General features: G+C 34.9%; 1 protein-coding gene across 3 annotated transcripts in view; it reads right to left on the bottom strand.

Moving 5' to 3' along the window:
- Positions 1–24,635, bottom strand: part of Sfl (N-deacetylase and N-sulfotransferase sfl) — a 248,769-nt gene that overhangs the window by 6,582 nt on the left and 217,552 nt on the right. For all 3 annotated transcript variants that reach the window (XM_072897794.1, XM_072897795.1, XM_072897793.1), the window contains 3 exons: positions 5,605–5,857; positions 4,086–4,277; positions 132–475 (listed from right to left, as the gene is read on the bottom strand). In XM_072897794.1, coding sequence (XP_072753895.1) covers positions 132–475; positions 4,086–4,277; positions 5,605–5,857 — 789 coding nt within the window. The remainder of the gene's footprint in view (positions 1–131; positions 476–4,085; positions 4,278–5,604; positions 5,858–24,635) is intronic.

The following is a 24,635-nucleotide window of genomic DNA, read 5'->3' as shown; positions in this document are numbered from 1 at the left end:
ATGTATTGTAATTATTCTTAAAACTGTATAATTATAATTAATGATATAACATAATACTGATTTGGTTAAAATCTCTGTAACGTAATATTTAAGTATTGCTTAAAGACGATTAATATTCGGATTTTTCTTACCTGTCTACGTTCTCCAAAAGCATGTCGTCCCCCAAATTCTCCTCCGCTGTCCCGTGGTGAAAATACTTTCCGGAAAACCCCAAATTGAATTTGAACCCCGGCACTAGAGCTTGAATTCTCTGCTGAGTGGCCAATAATGCCATTACATCGTCTTTTTTTAATCTAGTGCCTTTCTCACCGACGAATATATCGTCAATATCCACCAAGATCATACGATTTAAACTGAGACTTAATTGCCCGTGCGACAAATAAGACAACGAGTCCAGCAGTAATAGCTTGTGCAGCCAAAATCTCAGGCCACCGCCGAAAAGAACTCTTTGAATTCCATCAAATCTGCCATGATCCTGTTAAATAAATACATTTTTAAATATTATATTATTTATTATTTAAATATATTTAAATATTTTTAATATATATAATATATAAGACCTCTCTTATTTAAACATAAAAAATTTTAATAGCTAATTAATCTTTATATCTTTATTGCATTATATAATATATATTTGTACAATATGCTAATTTTTATGATTCATAAATATGTGTAATCGCTGTAAATATATCCTATGACTACATGAATAGGAATGTTCGATAACGCAGTAGTATTATGAGTCTAATTATGAGTCAATTTCTCCTATTCATATTGCCGTAACGAAACAGCTGTTGTTCTTAGTTAACGTTTCAACTACCGTAAATGTGCGAGAGTTTCTCGCGATGGTGCGAAATGCATAGTCGATTTAATAATCGCACGTTAAAAAACATCGTTATTTTTATTTTTCTCGCAATAAACGAGTACGGCAATAATCGCAAACATCCAATGTGTTAATTATATTGTTCGACAGAAACTCTCCGGCAACTCCGCAGAATCGGCTGTGAATTGCAAGCTTGTTAGCAATAAACAACAATAATAATCTCACGGATAATTCTATCGTGCATGTCGGGGTAGATACATGGATCGCGCAGCTAGCCAGGTGATTAAATCAGGAACCAATTAGCCGTAGGCTCATTCGATTAATGAGCGACTGTGCGGTGCGCTTCATTTACTACCATTGGAACCAATTTATTTCCTTTCGGGAATTGAACAGATCGAACATTAAGAGCACCGATGATGCGACAGAAAATGACGAGGGGACACAATCGGAAATTTTCGGACAAATGCGAATGTGAAACCCGTCTCGAGTATATCGAATTGTGGATGTACCGTCGCGATGGGGAGATCTTTCTTTTTACATTTGCTTTAGTATTTAAAATGGGTGAAATTCAATGCTCAATTAAACGAAGAATTCAACCGGCAGTGAGATTGTTGAATTTTTGTGCTGTCACATACAACAGATCTACGTAATGCGAAAATTCAATTTACAATGTGCTGCCAGGCATTTTCAGCATAATTTTACTGTTTTAATTCAGTACGAAAATTTTTTATCCGTTGCTTAATGAACCCGGGCTCCAATTAAAAAAAAAAATGTCAATACGCATCAGCATATTTTCCGAGCTATAAGATGGATCTAAATTCAAAAGCTCTTTTGAATTTTGAAATTTGAAAGAACACTTGGTAATGCTTTTTTATTCTTAAAACATAGTCGAGTTGGCATAAAATTAAATAATAGATGCGCTGTCAATTGATCTCTCACAGAAGCGGGAGGGCTGACAAAAAATCCGCATATCTCACAGTCGCGCTGGTACAGAGACAAAGTGGTCGAATGTGGGATGTGCTTGGTGGAAAAACATAGCACCAGGAGAGCAAAAACATCGACGGCGCAGTACATACAACTCACGCTCTTCGTTATATTGGACGATATCTCGCGCATGTCTGTCGGATGAGTCCCGCTTTCTTTATATCATTTACAATTTGGTCATTCAGCGTTCTCTTCGAGCGTCCATGTTCTCGCGTTTTTCATGCTCCACCGTCCTTCCATCTCTCTTTCTTCCTATCTCTATCTTTCTCTTCCGTGTCCGTTACGTCCGGAATCTTGCAGTTGCGAATTCCTCCGCGAATGTAAACGCCGACCGGGACGGCTTTACGAATTGTTTCAGTTTACCTCCGCCAACGGCGAATCCTTTCCACTCTTTTTTTTTTACTCTCTTCTTTCTCGTGCCTTCATTCCTTTCTCTTTCTCTCCTTCTCACCTCCATATACGTAACCACGAGCCGTATCGCGGAAATTCTACATTTGTTTTCGTTTTCCGGCGCCGCCACTGGCTCGACTGACAGAACAGGAAGAATCGCCAGGATGAGAGAAACGGCGGAAGGGAAAAATTCAGGAAGGTGAATGAGAGAGGTACGTACATATTCGCGGCTTTTATTAATATGAAATTAATTAGTAATAAGAACAGCTAAAAAATTACATTTTTACGAGAAATTATGAGGAAACCTTTAATTAAAAAAATAGATAGAGGTAAATGTATAATATCAGACGGAGTAACGATATAATTTAAATTAAAAAAAAAAATAATAATAATAAAATGTACGATCCTCTTATCTTCTTTTAATGTTCCAATTTGTTTTAATTTAAAAAATTATACCAGATTGATTAAAATCTCTAAAAGATGGAAAGAAGTAAATAAAAGATATGTGGAAATATCTTTATCAAAGTATAGATATATCTTCAATTTTATCAACATTGAATAAAAAGACGTAAAAAGTTATTTTAGTTACTAATAACACGCGATAGAATTTGACAATTATTCACTTGTTGAAACATGTATAAGAACTTCAACTAAGGATTAATGTAAGAGAAGGATGAAACTCGTGCTTCTTATCGTGGGATATTCGAGAGAGTCGGTTGAAGATTTCTCTCTCCTCGATAGGATTATTCGGACCGATACAAGCGCGAGATAAAATCACTCTGTGCGTATTGTTTCCAACCCTCTTTTGTTCTACCCCTAGCGAGTCAGCGGATCTTACACAGCCATTCAGCTTCTTGTTTCCTACTGGCCGTCTTTTTTCTTTTCTTCTCTTCGTTACATACAACCGCAAAGTGAAGTGGTGTATCCGAAAAATTACTCGTTTCGAGAAATTTAAGAGTGAGAAACTACCCTTTGAAGACACTTGATACACCGAAGGGTCTTTATCCTCGCGCAAGAAACAGAAAACCTCTTGTAAACGACGCATCTTAGACTTGCATTGTAATGGTTTCGCTTGTTGTTCTGACAATTATTCTCAATTTGTTAATGATATAATGAAAGATACGTGAATATCATTATTAAAAATTATTGTAGTCATCTTGTATATTTCGTGGCAAAAATAAAATATTTTAAAATTACTAAATGTTTGAAATATTTACAGATAGAATGCATAAACAGAACGAGCTCCTTTGTGAGAATCGTAGATCTCTGGAGAAACTTTGTTGTCCTATATGCTTGTGCGATAAACGTCGAGTGCAATTATACTTCGCAAGTTGTTTGTGTTTTTCTTCCCTTCTCTACCATTTTCCACAGGGATTGTGCACTCTTTTAGAATGAAGAATTTCATGTCGTGGAAGTTTGTATATTTTTATTTTTCTAAATCATCCACGAGAAGAGCTAAGTGCATGAAGCGCTGCGTGAGTTAATAAGGGATTCCCAAAAGATGCGCCGGAAGCTTTATGTATAATTTCCTATGTGGAAACCATTGGGGACCTTCTCAAAGCTGTTGTTCAAAGATGGTGTAACTTTTGGTTTAATATGATATGAGTTCTACGACCTCCCCGATGTTTGCCGCGAAAAAAAAAAAAACTCTTTAAGTTTAACCAAAAAAGTTCACATCTTTGTATTTCCTTACTGACTAAATTTTTAATCCAGCAACGTGTTAAGTCCAGTACCTACGCGAGGAAGAAAATAATTTAAACGTCCCGACTCCACATCGCCGAGGGGTAATACGCATGGACGCGCGAGACGGTGCATTAATTCCGCAGTCGTTCGACTTGTCCGAGAAGAGATACGTGACCGGAATGTCCGAGAAGCAAAGTGCACGACTCACCTGGATGACGGTGGCTAAGGGACTTTTGTCGGTCGGGGACTCGAGGCTGTCTCGGTGCGCCCAAGCGAGCGGCTCGTAGGTGCTGTCATTGGCCTGAAAAATAGTCCAGTCACCGCCAGGAAGTGGTCCCCAGGCCGTTTCTCCCGCTCTGGTTAATCGAAGAATGGGAGACACCGCATTCAGCTGAGCATCCTGAAGAAGGAAAAACCTGATTCTATACGACTCGCACAAAAGTTTCGCTGGTCGTACCGAATTCCCTCGCTTTTTTGTCGAAAGAAATCAAATTTTCAAATGCATCACGCGAGCGTTTTAGTACTTTGTTACAAGAAAATCGTTCAAGCTAATGCTACGTAATAGTGGATCGCAATATTATATTCAAAATGCCACTATGCAATAATGTTTTCTTTAAAATACACGATGCGATAACTATCTGCGAAAAATTATTTATGAATTTTATTATATACATATATTCATGAGAATATTGTCTTGTGAGAAAAATAAATAAAAAAAATGTTTTAAATATTCTAGGTTTTACATTTATTCACTACGTGCTCTGAGTAATCTCGTTTTAATATAGTTTATGTTAGAAATCAAATTAGCGACTTTTTCCTTTCTTTGCAAATAAATATTCACTAAAACATGTCGAGAAGATTGATGAAATTGCACATTATTTAAAGGGAGCGTACGTAATATTATGCTCTATGAGCATGGACTTTTCTTTTTTAAAGTCTTTTGAAAACTAGCATGATCGTTACTCAAGAGATATGCCACGCGTCCAAGGCACGATATTCCAAAGTTCTAAAAAGATTGTAACTTACTTCACGATACGAACATTATAGTAATAAAGAAGTACAGGGAAGGTTGATATCATAAAATTAAGTATCTAATACTTAACTATTAAAATGATTCAAGAATACGTTATATCGCGCATATAAATTAGCAGAATTCGGCGCAATAGTACTTTTCAGGAATAACGTACAATATCGATTGTCTTATTACTGCAGCCAGACCTAATACTGTGGAACCCGCGCTTTTTATTACCTCGTCTTTTACGAGGTTTCCTTTTCGTTTTCGAGACTAGTTTCCGCGATATAAACTTGATTGCAACCATGAAGATTGCCACCCAGACTTTTCCTATCATCATGGCTTTCTTAGGTAATTTCTGATATTGATTGTGGAAGAAAGAGACACTTTTTATTACATAATAAAAGATAAAGTAGTGACATTCTTACATTTCAATCTTTCTAATATTTCGCTCTTAGCAATCATGAAATTGGGGTAAATTACTATCATTTATTTTTATCTATAAGCAATATTGATTCTAATCTTGCCACAGTTAAATATATATCAAAGAAATGTGCATTTATGGAAAATGAGATATATAAAAATATATACAAATTTTAATAATTTAAAAATTTGTTATTAATAAAAATCATTTTTTCGATATTGTGTAATATGTCTATGAGAATATATATATATATACTATAGAATTTGAATATATGTAATATTAAACACTGACCTTCAATCTAAGATTCGTATGTATAAAAAGTGGAAAGCCCTTGAGCTGAGCACCAATTAGGCTCTCTTCTGCAGGAGGGGCAAAACCCACAATGCCAACTGAATATTCCCTGCAGTATTTGTCCAGTAATTCACGATTCCATTTGTCCATCTGCAGATATTTGTTTAGATTCTCGAAAATTAGTACCCCATATCGACCTTTATCGAGATTCGTCAATACCGGTAAAGACTTGCCAGTCACTTCCACTTTGTACCTGAAAACATACCGATAATTGTTTGTATTTAAAATTCCAAAAAAATTCAAATTTTACAAAAATTTTTAAAATCTACAACTCATACAAAGACCGTTTTGTTTCCTTTATAAAAATCAAAATAGATTAATCAATATAATAACATTATTTTATCTTATTAATTTATTTAAGCACTATACGTAATATTTGTTAAAAATTTTATATTATATTTTATCTAGAGATTTTTTAAATATTTGTGTGTATGGATAGAATTCTTAATAAAAGAAGAAAAGAACAGATTCTCGTAATTCCAATGACAGAGACAAATATAAACAATTACAATTTTTTATAATATTGCAAGTATTTTATGAATGTGGATAAGCTTTACATTTATTGCTTGCTGTTAAAATTGCATCGATATATTTTCTATCGTTTCTTAGATCCCTTTATTTAAGAATTGAACAAAGGAAATTTTGCAAACTTTGCTTAGGTACGCATTATTCTTACGAGGCTTATATATATAAGGTAAGCACCCCTTCGGAGTTAACGTGTTCGTTAGAATGGAATAAATTTTCCTTCTTATTTTATCTTTCTCTTACCGCTTCTTCGGTAGCTGATACTTTATGCGGTCTTTCTCTCAATTTTTTTTATCAGAGCAAATATTTAGACACAAATGCCATTCGAGTAAGATATAGCCGTCAACGTGTATTTTGACAATTTCAATCCAATGGTGTATCGGATGTTTAAAGTGGGATTCATAGTAAATAAAAGTAAAATGGAATATCGATAAAAGTAGTCTGGTATGGAGACTGCCGATATTGTTAAACGATAAAACTGAGACACTTTATATCGAAATTCCATTTATGCAGCATCAAAAATACCCCACGAATAACAAAGCAAGTACATGCATGATACACATTTTCTCTATAGAACATATAGAAAATATTCAAAAGAATTATTGCATTTTTTTGGAAATTATATACCGACGACATCAGGCTCGCCGCGTTTTAGCTCTGTCTAAATTTTTATATCCAATGTATCTCCTCAATCACAAAAAAAGAAGAAAACGATATCGGCGTGCCATACTTCTGTTCCGAACGCGATAAAATGATTTTATTGCGGAAATAAACCGCCGAGGCTTCTCTCGTCGATCGTACCGATAGATTTCTCTCATATCCTGTCACATCGTAAAGAGGTAGCGTGGATATCAAATTTATTGGAGATGCACTCCAATTCAAAAAAAAAAAAAAAAAAAAAGAAAAAGAAATATGCTATCTGCCAATGGTAAGTCCAAGTCCGATTTTTTAGCAAATTTTGGGGAAAACATATTTCATTTATAAAGTCGCGATGAAATATTCAACGAGGGCAAAGTAATTTGTTATTTATAGCATATGGAGGAAATTTGTTACATAAAGATAAATCATTTTCGTTCATTTACTTTAACTGTAATAGCCGCGTTACGACTGAAGTAATCCAACTATCTATAATAAAGTTCGACGGTAAATGGTAAATATTTGATGTCAAGCGTAGTAACTGTCAAACATTGATTATTTTTCGGATCTCTTTTTCTGTCAAATCAAAACACACTAAATATATGAATATTTACTAAATAATTTCAACGATATATATGTATATATATTTAACAATATATATATATATATATATTGAAAAATGAAAAGAATAAGAAAAATAGCATTATCGTAGAACGGCTATACTTAATATTGCTGCTAAAAAAATGATGAACGATATTCACAATATAAACAGCTTAGGGCTCTACATGCAGAGCTGTCTGAAAAACATCAGATTCATGCGGATCAATATCGACGATAATAGAGTACCTCCTCCTATTTGTGTTCAACGTTCAAGAACGTTAATTCTAGATCGCATAGACATCAGTATACGTTAGCATGTTAAAATAGCAAATTGCCATAGTCCGAAATGTCACAATCTTATTAATATGTATAATAGATGTTTCGTATAAAAATTTCTCTCGTAATAAAAATTTGAATGATGCAAGGATATGTTTGCGTCGAATATGAATATTCTAGTTCTCAGGTATAAAATCTTATTATAATCCATCAGATAATTTTTCTCTGGTAGTTAGTACTAGTATAGCACTTATGTTGTTACTACACAATTTACTAGTTTTGCGTAGCAATGAAGATAAATGACTCCAATGCGTGATGCAACGACACGGCGAGTCAAAAGGGTTAAAGGGCAGCCAAGAATAATCCGTCCAATGTAATAGTTTGATAATTAGATGAACGTTATTTGATTGTATGCGTTGTAACTGACTTTATTTTCGCATTAATGGATTATGTCGACCTGCCTCGACCGCCGTTCTCGTGTACGCGCGCGCAGCAGAAAATTCGAGTTAACTAATGAATACTGGATAATTTACCGACGTAATCGATTCGATAATTGGTAACCGCCCATTAACGGCAAGTTAGCCAATTTACGGGACTAACGAACTGTCATAACGAACCACCCCCCATGCGGCTCTTTTGTTCTTGGCTAACAATCGAGCGTATCGTGCGGGCACACGTTACGCGAAGAATCCGAAAGCAAAATTCAGAAGTATCGATCGCGATGGGCACAGTTCCCAATCGTGAAACGATGAAAGACCGCCTACGTGACGGGGATGATATCGAGACTTCGAAATTTTGTACACGGCATCGGCAGTTTCATTAATTATATTTCGCAAACTTGGTACCTTAAAAGTTCACTCCAGTTTCGCGACAGAAAACTTTCCTGTCTCGTCTGCGGGCGAGAGAAGATTGAATTAAGTTTAATTAATACGGAGTGGAACGATAAAATTGACGTGCCTGTCGTAGTGCTTCGATATTGCGTCGTATTAGATATTAGAGTATAGTGAATAGCATTATTGATGCGAGACGGAATCGACAAGAGCTTCTCTCTATACCGTCATCGCCGCTTTCATTTTCTACGCACGTTGCTGGCTTCGTTAATACATTACATCCGATGATATATATCAGTTAGAATTAACGTTAATCGATAATACTACTCGATTAAAATTTGTTGACTTTAGAATTTAAGCGCACACGGAAGCTCAAAATTGTACCAATTTATTTAGCTATTTTCATTGCTTGACTATTTATTGTTAGATAAAAATATTTGACATAAATACTTAAATAATATTCAACTTGTATATTATTTATGACGTAATAATATGCAATAAAGTGTATATTTAATAATAAAGCAAAATGATTAATGACTTATAATTTTAATCAAAGCTTATACTTTTTTAAATTCTTAAAGAGTGATAACTCGCATATTATTACTACGAAAAAAATTAATCTTCTGAAAATAAAACAGCTGCACGGTCAGTTTAATTAATCTACTGTAATTTTATCGTTAATATAAGTTAGTAAAGCTTGGAAGCAAAATGTATATAAGCATATAAACAGATTCCTTAGTAAATTGTTTAATCAAGTAAAATATTGTTCAATTTTGTAGCGATTAATATAACTAGCAGAAAATATCCTCTTCAGATTTTAATCTCGATATTTATAGCTACGTTCTTAATAAATTTTTAATATATAACACTAGAATCTTATATATAAAGAGTTATTAAGATGGTATCTAATTTTCAACCTTTATTATTCTCCGCGAGCGCAGAAATTTATCGAGCAAATTTCACGTTAAAATGCAGATGTAATTCGCCGAAACTCGCGTACGAAGTAGATATTATAAACGCAAAGTACCGAGTACCGAGCGATCTGAATTGTATAAGCGTGTACATGGCTACAGATATATTTACATTAAGAAAAATAATTTAATTAAGCGGATTACATGACAAAATTAAAGGTAATGGTGTAGTAATAGGCGAATTTAGTTCGAAAAGGCAATCGCGGATTGCATTTGTGACAGTTAACGTAACTTACCCTTTCAGCTCGAGACATAGAAAGAGACTTTTCGGGATTTGTATCCATATATATATACCGCAACATCTAGAAGCAATGGTGGCGCTCACAGGGGGGAAATAATTTATCCCCGGGGCGTGTTCCAAAGAAGTAGTCGTAGCCGGCTCGTAAATTTCTGGCCGACGCGACGCGTGCCACCCTCACCCCCGTTTCCGTTCCCTCTCATCCAGCCGTCGCTTTTCCGGGAGCGAAAAACACGCAAAAGCGCGGCAGAGTTTCCGGGAAAACAACTTCATAATTTTCGAAGAAAATCTTTCCGATTTGGTGTACGCGTAGGGTCAGCGACGCGAGGGAGGAAATTCCAACGGCCACTCATTACTTTCAAGCCGCGTTGCCGGATGACGGTAGTGGTGGATCGCCTTCTTCTCCGACTCGTTTCGCTTTATGCTACCGGGCGAAACTTTTTAAATTGCTCCTTGAATTAAATTACGCCGCATAGTTGACGCAAATTGGACTAAAGGCACGACGACGTTTACGACGGTGACGCGACAGTTGCGTAACGTTTCACAAAGGGAGATCTTGAATAAAATAATACATATATATATATATATATATATATATATATATATATATATATATATATATATTCAAAGAATTTCAAAAGAATGTCGAGGCAATTCTTTATAAAAAAAGACGAACAGATAAACTATAAAAATATCAAGGATTCCAAAAGTTGTATCAAAGTACTCTAGCACTAAAACGACTTGATCTAGTGTAACAAATTATTTGTATCTTGTATTACGTTACTTGAGACCATTTTAATTTCTTTCATTTACACTATAAACACGCAATTTAATACTGACAACCTTTAAGGAAAAAAAAAAAAAAAAAAAAAGTTAATCAATGTTGTGATATATATGGGTAAAACTATTTCTTAATGTCCTCAACTTTCTTAATCTTTGGAGTTGCGCCGCAATCTGCAGTAGATCTGCAACAGGATTGTCGGAGAATCTAGCGCTGCACATGTGCTTTTCGCCGGATGTTACGGCCACGGTGCCTGCAGTTTTCTCTCCCGAGTGCAGAATGTCTCTTGCAAAAATAAATGTCTAAAGTTCCTCCATCTCTCCGGCATGTCGTCGTAGTTTTCATTGAAGATTTACAAGGCAGCGACACGTTAGCATTGCAAAATATTGAATTAATCCAGCGCTCGCAGACTTCCTGAATCTTTCATTCTTCGCTACCAGTGTTTTCGCACCTCCGGATTTAACCGATGGTCGGCTTTTACCCATCCCTCAGCTCTTTAAAAAAAGAGTAAAAGAAATCGCGATTACAATAAACGAGCGGACGCGTAAGCCATTAAGTAAACGGAAAGATGTAAGAAGAAATAAAAAGTCTGGAGAACCATTGTTTCAGTCGTTACGCGTTATGAATTGCTGTTTGCCGAGATAATCCCTTTTGCCGAGATATGCTTAAATGTCGCGAAGCAAAAGTCATTGTAACATACAACTACACATATCCACTACTATTCCACTCGACTTTTGTATAGATAAAAAAAAAAAAAACATGAAAAATGATCGGTCGGTAATCCTAATCTCATCGTAAGACCGATTCTTGTAAAAATATTCTAACATGACCCAGATAGGGATTTTCAAAAATATCGGTCACAAATGTTTATAGTCATCCTTCATTGACACTTTATTAGTATTAACTCGTAGTACTTATCGATACTTTTTGTAGCGTAAAAACCAGTACTTTTGCTACAAAGTAAACGATTACTTTAAAATGAACGTCGAATCGCATACCGACATACATTTTTCAAATATCGATATCCGATACTTTCAGCATGATACTCGAAAAATGCTCTCGGACTTTTATATAAACCCGCGTATTTTCTCAATGACATTTGCAGATAGCGCGACAGCAACGAAGGATAAACGGCAATAAAAGGCAAATGCCGCTATGTCATTCGTCGGTGCGATACTTTGCAGCTATTGTCATTTCTCGTTGTGAAAGGACTAAAAGTAGGAAGTAGCGAAACGCGAGGGAAGAGGTTCAAACGAAGAAGAAAACCGGCCATCCTTTGGCGCGGAGAGTCCTCGTAGACGAGGTGGGCAAACACGATTTACCCCCGGCAAGGACTTATCTTCCTGGCTGGCGGCGGTTGCATTCGGCGCCGCGGCAACGGAACAAGCGCAAACGAGAAAAGTCGTTGCCCGGACGGATTTGCCGAAAGTGCATTCCGCGGAATGAAGAGGGACGGCGACGCGAACGAGTATAAGAAAATAAGATGCTTGTCGAGCTGGCAAAACGAAAACGGTCGCCTCGCTCAAATCTTAGAAGAAATAAAAAGGTTGTTTTCTCGTATATACGGAATGTCTTATTGTTAAATTTATCGAATACACATTGCTGAAGATTTTTTCATCAATTGGAGTCAATTTTTTTATCAATAGAAACGTCAATAATTTTTATATTAATACGATTAAGGAAGATTTTTCAGAAATAAAGCTTTAAACAGATATACAAACAAATAGTAAAGTCTCTACTTGAACAGTCTTATAGAATTTAAAGATTAATTAATAAAATTATTAAAAGTATAAAAGAGAAAGAGAGAAAAGATTTATATAAGAGAATAATTATTTTTAGCATATAAACAAATCTCTCTTTCCTATAAATATATTACAAAATATTCAAAATAACTTGTAAAACTATTACAAAAATGCTAAACTATTATTAGTAATTTAAATTTACATATACTGATATACTCTTCTCATCTCTATTTTATAAATTAATCACTCCAAATTCCATAGATATCTCGCATTTAGCAAAAAGAAACACATTCTGATATAAATTCTCCAGACTCTGGAATAGCATGGTTCTCTTTTATTTTTGCGACGTCGATATATTTGCCACAATATTATTGTTAAAATAAATGTTCTAAAATTTTACCGAAATTCGTCGATTAAATTTCCTCACTCGTGCAATGGAATTTTAACAAATTTCATAAAGATGGTGTTAATAAAGTGAAAATACACTTTCAAACGAAGAAATGAGTCCTTGGAAACATCTGTGCAAGAACATAGTTACAAAATCTTCTATACTATATTGTATAAAGAGACTGTGCTATTTTTGTAACAAAAACATATATTATTTCTACAAAAAAAAAAAAAAATAAAAATTGCATCGTAATATTTATATTTTAATTAAATCTATAAGCATGTACGTAGTTGTATATTTAGTTCTGTATATTGCTATACAACATTTATATGCAATTTAAAAGTATATTTCTCATAAAATTAAATCTCTATAATTAATTTGTATTTAAACTATTGAGAAATTTCATTTAATTACTCTCGAATATAATCAAATGGAAATTTGTAGAAAATAGGAGCAACGGTGACGGTGAGTACTCTTTTTATCATAGATCATTGTCAGTCGATTTGTCACGAGCGTGTTATAATCAAAATTTCTATTCGAGCGTTTCTCGCCTTTTATCGCGTAAACGTAAGAGATTACGCACGCGTACAGAGATATTTTATTAAGATGGGATTTAATTCGCGAAAGGATCCAGCGCAGCTGGCCTATTGTGCCTTGTCCAGGACGGAAGGAGCGGTGGGATCCGCATTCGCGTATTGTCGGGATCTCCGCGAATTCTGCTAGGGAGAGCGAGGTAGGTACACGTATATTTATTCTTTTGTGCCGCAGCGTAGAATGTAAAAAGGCGATGCCAGGCGAATAAAACCGCTATAGCGCGCGCTCGGCATCGCAGACCATTTTCCCAACAATCTTTCTATCATGGTTCAGACAGCCGCGCTGATGATCCGTATCTGGATAAAAATCCAATTATCCTGCATAATGGGCACGTAGCTGGCGCCGATGCGAACGGAATTAACACAGCCGTTATGGCATGGTGTGAGATTAACTCTTCGTCCGATCGCTGAAGCTATCACTTTTTTTCAAATTGAGAATAGAGCCCTTTTTTCCACTGACTCGATTATAAATCGTAAAAAAAATATAAAGCCAGAATGTGTACCTATAGTGTGTTAATCTGTCATTTTAATAAAGTCTATTTTTTGTGTCAAATTAAATTTACAATTTTATAATATGTATATTCGGGAGTAGTAAAAAGCTATTAGATATATTCGCGAGATTAACGTTTATAACTTTTGTCCGTTAATACTTTTCGGCTTTTGCATTATGGATCTAATTTATTGCGTTAATTAGTGATGAAAAAGGTCGCGCATATTTATGCAAGCCACGCTCCCGTAATGGTTAGCTTTTAGCTCTTAAAAAAGCTGAAAAAGCATGTGGCTTGCCCGATAATAATCTTTAATTAGCGGGGCACATATTTGTGACGAAACGTTCATAGAGAAATTACGGTAGAAAAATTTTTGGTCGCCTTTACAACGTCGAGGTAGTTATATATGTATGTAGTTTCTCGGAGGCGCGGTATGCATTTATTCTTTGTGCCAATCACGAATGAATCACAAACAAAATCACCCGACGGGTCTGTCCTACGCACGACGTTTTTCAGTTTGAAGTCGCCTCTCTTCAATTCTGCAATACCAAATTCGTCTGTGCACAGGAGAAGTTTTACACATGGTGATGTAACAGAAACATACTGCCAAAATTCTCACTTGTGTTGTTTTTTTTTATTTTTTATATATATTTAATTTTTTTTTTAACATAGAAAAATACTGAAACATTGGAGCAATATTTTCAGAAATAAATAGCATACAACGCGCAATCAAATTTCGATCAAAGATCGTTCTCTCTTTTGAAAATAATCTTCATAAAACCTTCGTAGAGAAGGAGAATGATTCGCGAATTAAATGCAACATTATTGCATCCTCTACTCTTTCTTGTATATCAAGTTTCCCTCTAATACACATTTATTGAAGAACCCATGTCAATGTGTTTCAGCGCTGTCCCTCGTTTCGCTTATCACAACACCCACGGTAATCCGTCTTCGTTGTCCAATACTGCCCCATGCTTCTCTAGTTGTATTTTTCTTTGCGCTTCGGAACAACATCTCGGGCGAGCATCAATGCGGCATGCTTTAGCTTAATCGCCAACAATAACTTACCGCCGTGAGTTTCGAAGTGTAGCCGCTTCGATCATGGACTTTGTGGTCTTCGTGGGCGATTCAAATTGACTTCCAAGTTTGCTAATTCCGCCGGAGTTAGCTCTACCATTAATCGGCCAAGGTCCGGCACGTTTCCGGCTTAAGTTATATCGCTGACGTAAATCATAAAGAATGTGAGAATCTTGTGCATTAATAGGTAACATAAATTTGTTATTCATGCCAACAAGATTTCTCATAGAATGCATGAATATTAATATCATCTCTTGTTTCTTACTTTGGAAAATGGTTACATAATAAAATGATTGATAATATATTTAACGTTTATTATATGCATTTAATTTAATATAAATGTTTCTTTAAACATTAAATATTCATTAATGAAATTTTGTTTTCCATATTTCTCAACCAAGTTTCGACAGATCTATCTTGCCAACCTAAATTGTATATAGATTCTACTAGGACGTGACGTGAATTTAATGTCGTTTCATCTAAAGTTTACTTAACTAGTTCACTTTCGTGTTATCTATGTTTTCCTTAAACTTGTATAGATTTTTCTATTATATTTAAGATCCTATATGTTAAACTTGCATAGAGTCTCATTATATATATATAAATTTGAAAGAGCAATATATGAATTTTAGATTCATAATAATAAATAATCGAATTATAAAAAATCTATCATTCACGTTCCTCCGATTGCTCTGAAAGAGCGATTGCATAAGAAGTCAACTTTTCCTTAGACTTTGCGGTTATGCAAATTGTGTAATACTGACGAGGCTCAATAACAAATGATAATTATCGACTTAATCAGATGATTACCGAGCTGTATGGAAACATGGCATACAAAAACCGGTCTCCTAATGCAAAATCATAAGATAAATCGTTAGAAGCAAAACCTTCATGTTTGAACGACAGTGACAATAGTTTATCGGGACGTATGTCGATTATTCTATGTATAAGCGATGATCAATAAATGTCTCATTGATCGATCACTCGTTTTAACGCGGGAAAAAGTCGGGGCGTACAATAAATTTTACTCGACGAGTGCGATAATAATCTTTCTTCTGTTTAACGATACTCTATTGTAAAACGTGACGCGTCGATGGCAGGGTTATAAGCTGCTAATTGTACACCTGTTCGGTATGTTGCGGTGAAAGATAATAATGAAGAACTGCCCAACTTGTCGGAAGTGTATGTAAGCCTCGCGTTCTTATATCTTGACAGCAGCTGATTCAAGTAAAATGTTGTACCTTGCACGAATCAGACGCAAACTCTTACATTTATGTAAGAAAAATAAAATCCTGATGCTGTTGCGAATTTTATCAATTAATTTGTCGTTTATTTCTGACTATATATGACAAGATAATGAAGTAAATTAAATATTTCGATTGTTGTTAATATTGAGATAAGTTGGTATTAAAGTCGAAATTAATTAATTTTAAACTTAGTCTGTCTACATTATATATGTAGTATATAAATAACTTTTTTGAATAAATTACGCATAATTTAAATACATATCTGTCAAAATAATGCATATCGATTTTTACGATAGATTACTCATTTATAAAGTTAAATAAGCAGCTCAATTGCATAGTTGCTAAACACAGCAATAAAATATCATTTAAATAATATTCAAGTTATCAAATAACGAGAAATGATCTTTCGCAAAGCGTAAAGTTCAGCCGTATGGGTATGTAATTGTGAGCCAGATTCATCTTTCTCGATTGTATTGTACAAACGCGTGTCGAAATTTAGCGATACAGCGCCGTGTTTTCCGATACCATTAATCGGCTTCATACAATTCTATCGAGTTCGTTGAATCCAATAATCGGCTTAGGATCGTAACAAATCTCTGCGCTCGATTACACATACTATCCTTAATCTACGAATATTTAGATAGGATACAACAGCATATTATTCTTCCTACAATTGGACGTTAAATCGGTCACAGTCCTCGAGATTTCCAGGATTTCTAATTAAATCAAATAGTTATTGGGCGCAAAATGGCTGACCGATTTACAAAGCACTTCGTAACATGATTGTTAAACAAATAATTGCATTTTCCGCTTTCACTTGTGCATTAATACTGGAATTATAATTAGAGAATTCCTTTATTAATCCCTTCAGATCAAAAGCAATTTATAATTCAATCTCTGAGATGACGTGAAGCTATTTTTACGATAACAAGAATGCATGTAAATATATTATGAATCTTTGTATTGTTAAATATATTTAGTAAGTATTTTGTATACTTAATAAGTATTATTGCAAAACATGTAAAAGTAATTATTACATTATTTATTCAGAGGAAAGCTGTTATAAATATACAAAAATAAATTAAATCAAATTTATACTAATGAATACATTTTCGGATCTAATGGTAAGCATTAAAAATGAAATTTCTGTTTTAAATAGATATTAAATTTTTGATGGAAATTTTCAATTGATGTAAATTAAAAAATAAAAATTCTCCAAATCACAAACATAAAATATCTTAGAATTTGATGAAAATTCAGTATTTTGTATATTTAATAAGTATTATCGCGACACGTAAAAATAATTATTACATTATTTATTCAGAGGAAAGCTGTTGATAAATATAGAAAAAAATTAATTAATATGTTTATACTAATTAATAAATTTTCGGATCTAATGGTAAGTAAAAGTTTTTAATATCAACATTAAAAACTATTAAATTTTTGATTGGAATTTTCAATTAATGTAAATTAAAAAATAAAAATTCTCCAAATCACATATATAAAATATCTTAGAATTTGATGAAAATTCGGCACGTCCAGAAAGTTGTATATCTCTATTCAAAGGTACATAGTTGTACATCTTTCCTTTTGTCTCACTAAACAAGTAACGAGTTTCCCAGGAAGCGAGAATTCAGGTAGGGATTCAACATCGCGTCGAGAAGTTGGCAGATCAGCCAAGTCGCTCGTTTGAATTTGTCGATTCGATTACGCGATTCGCGTCCTCGAAGTTCCCCGCCGATCAACGTTATCGCCACTGTACGGTGCTATCGGCACGCGCGTTCATCGGGTGCGATGCAAATCACGTCGTTTCGGGTACTACTAACGGAACGTTTCGCTACTGCACACAGTGAGCAAAATCGCTAATCTAGGGGCGGATGGAAATTTGAAAGTAAAATATTGCGCTATAATTAGAACGACAGCAATATGCATTTTTCATATTTTGACGTTTTTGTGCTTTCTATCTGGACTGATGGACTTTAATAATTTTAAAACATGTACATATACTGAAAATAGACTTTAATTCTTAATTAAAGTGGCCACACCCATTTAAAATTGCTCGTTCACCTAAATTAAATCAAAGATTGCAAAAAATTATTAATTTATGGATTAATACGTGATATACATATAATAAGAACCATAATAAAGTTATAATAATCTCCACAACTAATTATGCTACACAAATCGATTACGGCTGAAAATTAAATGGCTAAAGACACAATATTGTAGTGTATATTTGGCTGTAGATCATTCGCGCGATAGAACGATGATAGTCGTGAATGGCTAATCAATGTCGCATTTTCAGCCGTGTAAAAACAAGCTTGCGTTAGATCTAGTTCGCGGTGGCTTCATTTGCTTAATTACGACCATGTGACAGCGCACGGTATAGTGATTGTCGGTTTTATCGCGCGGGACATACGGGCAGCGTAATGCAACGCAAATATTTTCGCCAGTGGTTATCATGCATCTCTGGCGGTTGAATTATCCTCCGCGTGGAGGATGCCCGCAAAACGGCAACGGAATTTACCGGTTTACGATCGGGTTCATGCAAGACGTTAAATCGACCGAGGTCTTCGAGACTTCGTCGAAGCGTTATCGTCGCACGGCTCCGTCGACGGCACGCGTTTATCGACGATGCAAATGACGCAGTTGTTCTCCAGAAGCGCTTCGATACTCTATCTTGAGTAATAGCGACTGAAAATGCCGAGACGTTCCCCAGTGATGTATTTAGTACGTGATAAAAGACCAATTCTCTCCAAGCCCGTGAAGGCAAAATTGATTTTCCGCGTTCTCTTTCTGTTGAATATGAATACACTTATTAGACCGCAATGTGTTTTAAAATATGTAGATAATATTCAGTAATTTAAAATTATTAAACACAGTCACGTTGAAGCTCTTGAGATTTAATTAATAGCACAAGATTTCTTCTGTAATTTTTATTATATTGTTATATACGTTGTAACTATATATATCAATTAAAAATCATATTAATCTAGACCAGAGGTTTTCAAACTTATTTGCTCTATCGCCCCCTTTTAAAAAAAAAAAAAAAATTATTCAGCAGCCCCTGAAAAATCTACTTTCTTTAAGCGAACAAATAGAAAAATGCAGTGATACATTTGTGTTTTTTATATATCTATATTTGTAGCTATCCTATAGCATACAACATAAACACATAGAGTAAAAAAGATGTTGTGTGAATAAAACACCTTGGAGCTTGAAATTATAAAATTATTTATTAAAATCAATCATAATAACATTCGCATTAGTCTTTCGCATGTAACTTACATTATATTAAAAAAGAAAACTATCTATGGATTTTATATACTTTTATGTTCTGCAACCAAAGCACAGAAAATTAAGAAAGATATTATTAAAATAAAAAAAATAAAATAACTAAAATAATGAAGGATAATATTAAACTAAAAATTAAAATAAAATAAGAATAATGTTTTCTTCATTGTTCGAGTTTCGTTAACAATATACCGATATTATATACTTGGAAAATAAAATAATTACTACAACATTTAATTTTATGTTATACAATACACATAAACATATAAAACCTATACAAACAGTTTTTCAAAGTTTTCTTATCTTCTCTTTTTGTTACATGCTTCCACTGCCCCTTAATTTTATTTAACGCCCCCCCCCCCTTCCCAATTGCAACCGAGATTTTTACCGTCCCCCTAAATCATTTCAACGCCCCTTAGGGGGCGATATCGCCCAACTTGGGGAACCTCTGATCTAGACTATAAATATACGTATTTCTTTAAGACTCTAGCAAGGATTTTAAAAATAAAACTGCGTATCTTAGAATATTCGTCAACTCAAATAATAAAAAAACATGCCGAATTTATGGACTCATGATTCAATCAGGAAAGCATTCAACTCTTATTTGCCTTGTCGGAAATGCTATTAATCGATTTATTAATCAAGTTGCAGATATCATTAATCGGTCAAGGTTCTCGAACTTCCTGACTCGAGCTGTATTATCGTCATGCAGAGATATCGGCTCTTATCATCAACTATGCAAATCACGTTCGCAGCCGCTCGTTTCGGGAAACGGTCGCGCACTGCAAGCGATGGTCGTTAATCGATGGATTGTCCAACAGAATATAATGAAGGAAAGCGACGCCGATGCTTTAGTTGTCTCCCGATACGTATCCGGTAGGACATCGGTTGGCTGGTTGTTTCCGGAGTCGCGGGAAAGGGATCGATGAAGCCTCGGTACTGTAGACTCGACTATTCCATTAATTCCACGTTCGTCCAGAGCCCTTTCATCTACGTAGAATCTCATTAGCGCCGCTGTCGCTGGCGTCGATGTCGGCGACGCTCGCGCACTAATTTGCAGGTTCGTCAACAGGACCGTGCGGATTTTAAATTCTCTCTCCTATTCGATTTGCATTCTGTTGCGAGAGCGTGGAAAAAAGTGGACTCCGGCGAATGGCTGAATACGAGTCCCATCCCCTGTGTGACATATCTCTCTCTCTTTCTCTTTTTCTCTCCACCGCTTCTTCACTTCCTTTTCACCTCCCCGTGTTTCCTCCTGACAAATTGATCGCTACCGCACTCCTGTGGAACCCCATCCGCTTTTAGGCGAATATTTAATTTTCGTTTCTGCTACGAGTACGAGATTTTAAAGAGCCCATTCCATTGAAGAAGGTTATGCTCGTTCAACCGTTGAGGCTCGTAGACGAACATCTCTATATCGCGCTCACAATTTTATTTCCATGATAGCAGATTGTAAAATAGATCGGATACTTCGATTGCTTGAAAACTTTCCAGAGTAAATATTGGGAAACAAGATGATATCGATCGAGAATGTTCTTAAAATTAATGACAAAGTAGTTCTTCCATCGCTCCCTCTGGAAGGAGGATCGTTCCCGAAGATTCGATGATTGTATAAGTGCCATTAGCAAATCGATATTGCAGAGCACTTTGTTTTGCAAACTGCAGGAAGAAATTACGAATGAAAGAAATGTCATAATGGAAGAATTACAATTTCATGTTTTATATTTTATCTGACCTATTATCACAGAAATATTTTTCACACAAGAATGCACAATGTATTTACAATAATTAGTGGACTGAAAAATATATAATGGAGATAAAAATATAACAGAGATATATAATAATAAAATCTCTTCATTAATTGAAGATTATGTATCATTAAATAAATATGGAAATGTGTATAGCTAATTTTAACCAATAAAAAGTGCAACAAAAAATCATCTTGTTATATTACATACATGTATATCCAATTAATTCATATAGAATTTATGAACGATTTTGAGAACAAAATAATCGAGAAATCTCTTACTTGATCTTTATCTTTTCCCCTCCATTTCAGAATCATAACGTATTATTTCTTGCCTAAACAATGCCTGTAAATATCAACATGTATTGATTTTCTTAAAGATCATTTATACTCTCGTCCATACCTTTCGAGGGACATGCGTACGTACAGCGAATTTTTATGAGAAAAAGAGAAAGAGAGAGAGAGAAGGAGAGAAATAAACTAGCAAAGAGAGTTGAAATGGGTGATCGCCGCGACTCGACTTTCTGTATACCTATGACCAACGGCCATGACTTGACCACCATTTCTAGATTTCTGAAACGCATTCAGTTTCGCTCGAGAAAAGGAATATACGGGGGAACATTGAGAATTATTCATGAAGGAAAATTTCGGGCCCCGTGGGATGCTCACCTCGTCTGCCATCACCATTTCGTATGCGATGTCTTAGCTATGTCTCTCCGACAGCTGTGTAGATATTTACTGTACGGATAAAGGGTCGTGCGTTTTTCGAAAATGCTCAGAATAATTTACAAAGATACTTCTTGTATAAATGTCATGTGTAAAATCTCTTATATTTATCGAAGCAAGTAATAATTAAAACCAAACTAAGAAAATTTCGATTGTTTCTCGCATGCGACATTAATTCTGCTAGCATTATGACCTAAATTTAAAACAGCTAAAGTTACATTGAATAACGCATCTCTCTGAATAGGTCGACTCAATTACGGTGTAACGAGAAAGAGAGAGAGAGAGAGAGAGAGAGAGAGAGAGAGAGAGAGAGAGAGAATCGCCATTTAGTCCGAGACATCGCTTACTCATTAATTCATGAGTCGCGCCGAGTTCCGACGAGAAAGATTTATCGTTCTCCTTCCGTCCCGGTCTAGGTTGCGATTAGATTAGATTAAAGCATGCAGAATACGTCTTTGATTAGAATACGTCGACGATAGTAGAACGAACGTGGGTATGTTCGGTGAGCATCTATCTACTTGGTTACAGTTTGCATTTCGAGAGCTACCAAGTGTACGTTAGTCCTTGCCTTCTGAATAAATCATACCGTCGCGGGAGAAAAGCGTTGCCATCGGTAGCATCGATGCGCGTTTCTTCCTCGGTTGTTTATGTTCGGAAGACTTGCTTGCTGGGACAAGTTTCGTGAAATTTGTCCACGGTTCGGTAAGTTCGTATGCGCAGTTGGTAGACGACGCGGCAGCGAAATTGGGAAACAAAGTTACGGGCAAGAGTACCAATCGCGACAGAAAACCATATGGAGTCGAGAATGTAACGAATATTCGGATCCATGTAAGGTCCAACAGGCTCAAGTAGGGCGCTCCCGAAGGAATATTTCAAGGGTATCAAAGCCGTGACGATTCCTCGTTGCGAGACGATTCGTCCTAGCTTCGAACTTGCGAAAAAGGGGCCGAAAAGAGGGTCTCCTATCCGTTGCGTGTATTGGTAACGAAAGATTCGTGCGAGGTTCATCCTGGCGATGGTTATCCTTCTCCGGAAAATCATTGGGGCGTGGTAGGGCGACCGGAAGCAATCGCATAAAAAGAAGGGAATATTGTTTCTGCCCTCGATATCGTTCCTCGCGTGAATTTTATGAAAGTAATGAAGCGATAAATTGTTTAGTCAATTTCATTATATATACCTTTTTTATGTCACATAATTTTTTATTCGTTTTCTTTGAAATATATTGCGTGATTTGATTCATTTTTTTAGTACTTTAATTATCATATTTATATTATGAGGATCCAAATTTTTTTCAAATAATATAGTAAATTCTTATATATGTATAAGCTTTTTCATATAATATATATATATATATATATATATATATATATATATATATATATATATATTTAGATATATTATTGTGCGCGTAATTATTCAGTAATTATTTTAGCTTTATCGTTAATTAAGTCCTTTTGACAATTTTGTGCTATGAGAATGGAATTAGCATATAAATGTAACTAAGAAATTGTTGCACCGATTTTATTGTACTATCAAAATACTATTAGCAATGTGCGTTGAATTTAAATCGCATGTTGTCCTCATTGAAAATGTTCCGGTACACGTATATTGACAAATTAAACAATTTTCTAAAACGTTTTATATACTTTCTTCGTAATATTTTAGTTGCTTACATACTTCCAAGAGAGAGAAAAACGTGAATAGCGATAATACAGAATACGCCTAGTTGTTTATGCATGTGGATATAATTACGTAGATGGCTTTGTACCACGAAACGAGTAGAATAGAAATTGCTCCCTTTATGGAATACGATCGTACGTAGACCTTATTATGCCGTTTTGTCTGTGTTCGACCCTTTCTGCGGGGAGAGGTAGAGCGCTAAATAGAAGGCGGTGTGTGAGAGGGCTAGAATTCATTCGGAATTGAATAGAAGCCCACGATAGAAAGAAGGGTGCTCGGAGGTTCAAGAGGGATCTCCAGGAAGATTTAGCCGAGAGAAAGATCCTTTTCGATCCAACGATGGGATGCGAACTTCTCTAAATAATAGATGAAACTGTGGGAACGATAAATTGTGAAAGCAATTTGAAAATTGCTCGTTTTCTATATATGTATTTTTATCTTGAAATTAAAAAGATATGAATAAATCATAACACATACATATTTAATTTATACCAAGCAAAAAAAAAAACAAAAACAAAAAACAAATTAAGTAGAATTTTGATTGTAATTATAATTGCGATTCCCAAGTGTAGAACGAATTTGTACAATTGCGCGATTGGTTTTTTTTGCCTTATTTACAATGTTCAAGATGTTTCAATCTTTTGTCCGCATTCCACTTATTGGATTTCGAAAAGTTCTTTCTAGGCGACAATTCGCCAGTTGCGCAATTTAATCCCTTAATTCGGTCGTGCCTTATGAGATTTTCGAAGCAGCTGCAAACCAAGTAAACAGCCAACTTTTGTCGATTGTATCTAACAAGAAAAAGAAGACATCAAGTTAAAATATTTTACGACACTATTTACTTACTGTTTATAACGGTTACATAACTTTTAACATTATTTAATAATTGTGTATATTGTTTGCGATGGAAAAATAATTTTCATCCATTTTATTGTAATAATTATAAAAACCGAAGAAGCGATTTATCATGGAAAAAAGATAATACTTTTCAGATTACATGAGAAATAAGTAATCAATATTTCATCTCTTTTCATGTATAATTCAAATCTGTTCTAAAGACATTTATATACCGGCAAACGATATTTGATTTATTCTCATGAGTAGTTGAGATTCGATCTTGAATGCAACCCCA

Source organism: Anoplolepis gracilipes, chromosome 8, assembly GCF_047496725.1.
Source record: "Anoplolepis gracilipes chromosome 8, ASM4749672v1, whole genome shotgun sequence".
NCBI classification, from domain to species: Eukaryota; Metazoa; Arthropoda; class Insecta; order Hymenoptera; family Formicidae; genus Anoplolepis; species Anoplolepis gracilipes.
Note: the sequence above shows the minus strand (reverse complement) of the source record. Positions and strands in the feature narration are given on the sequence as shown.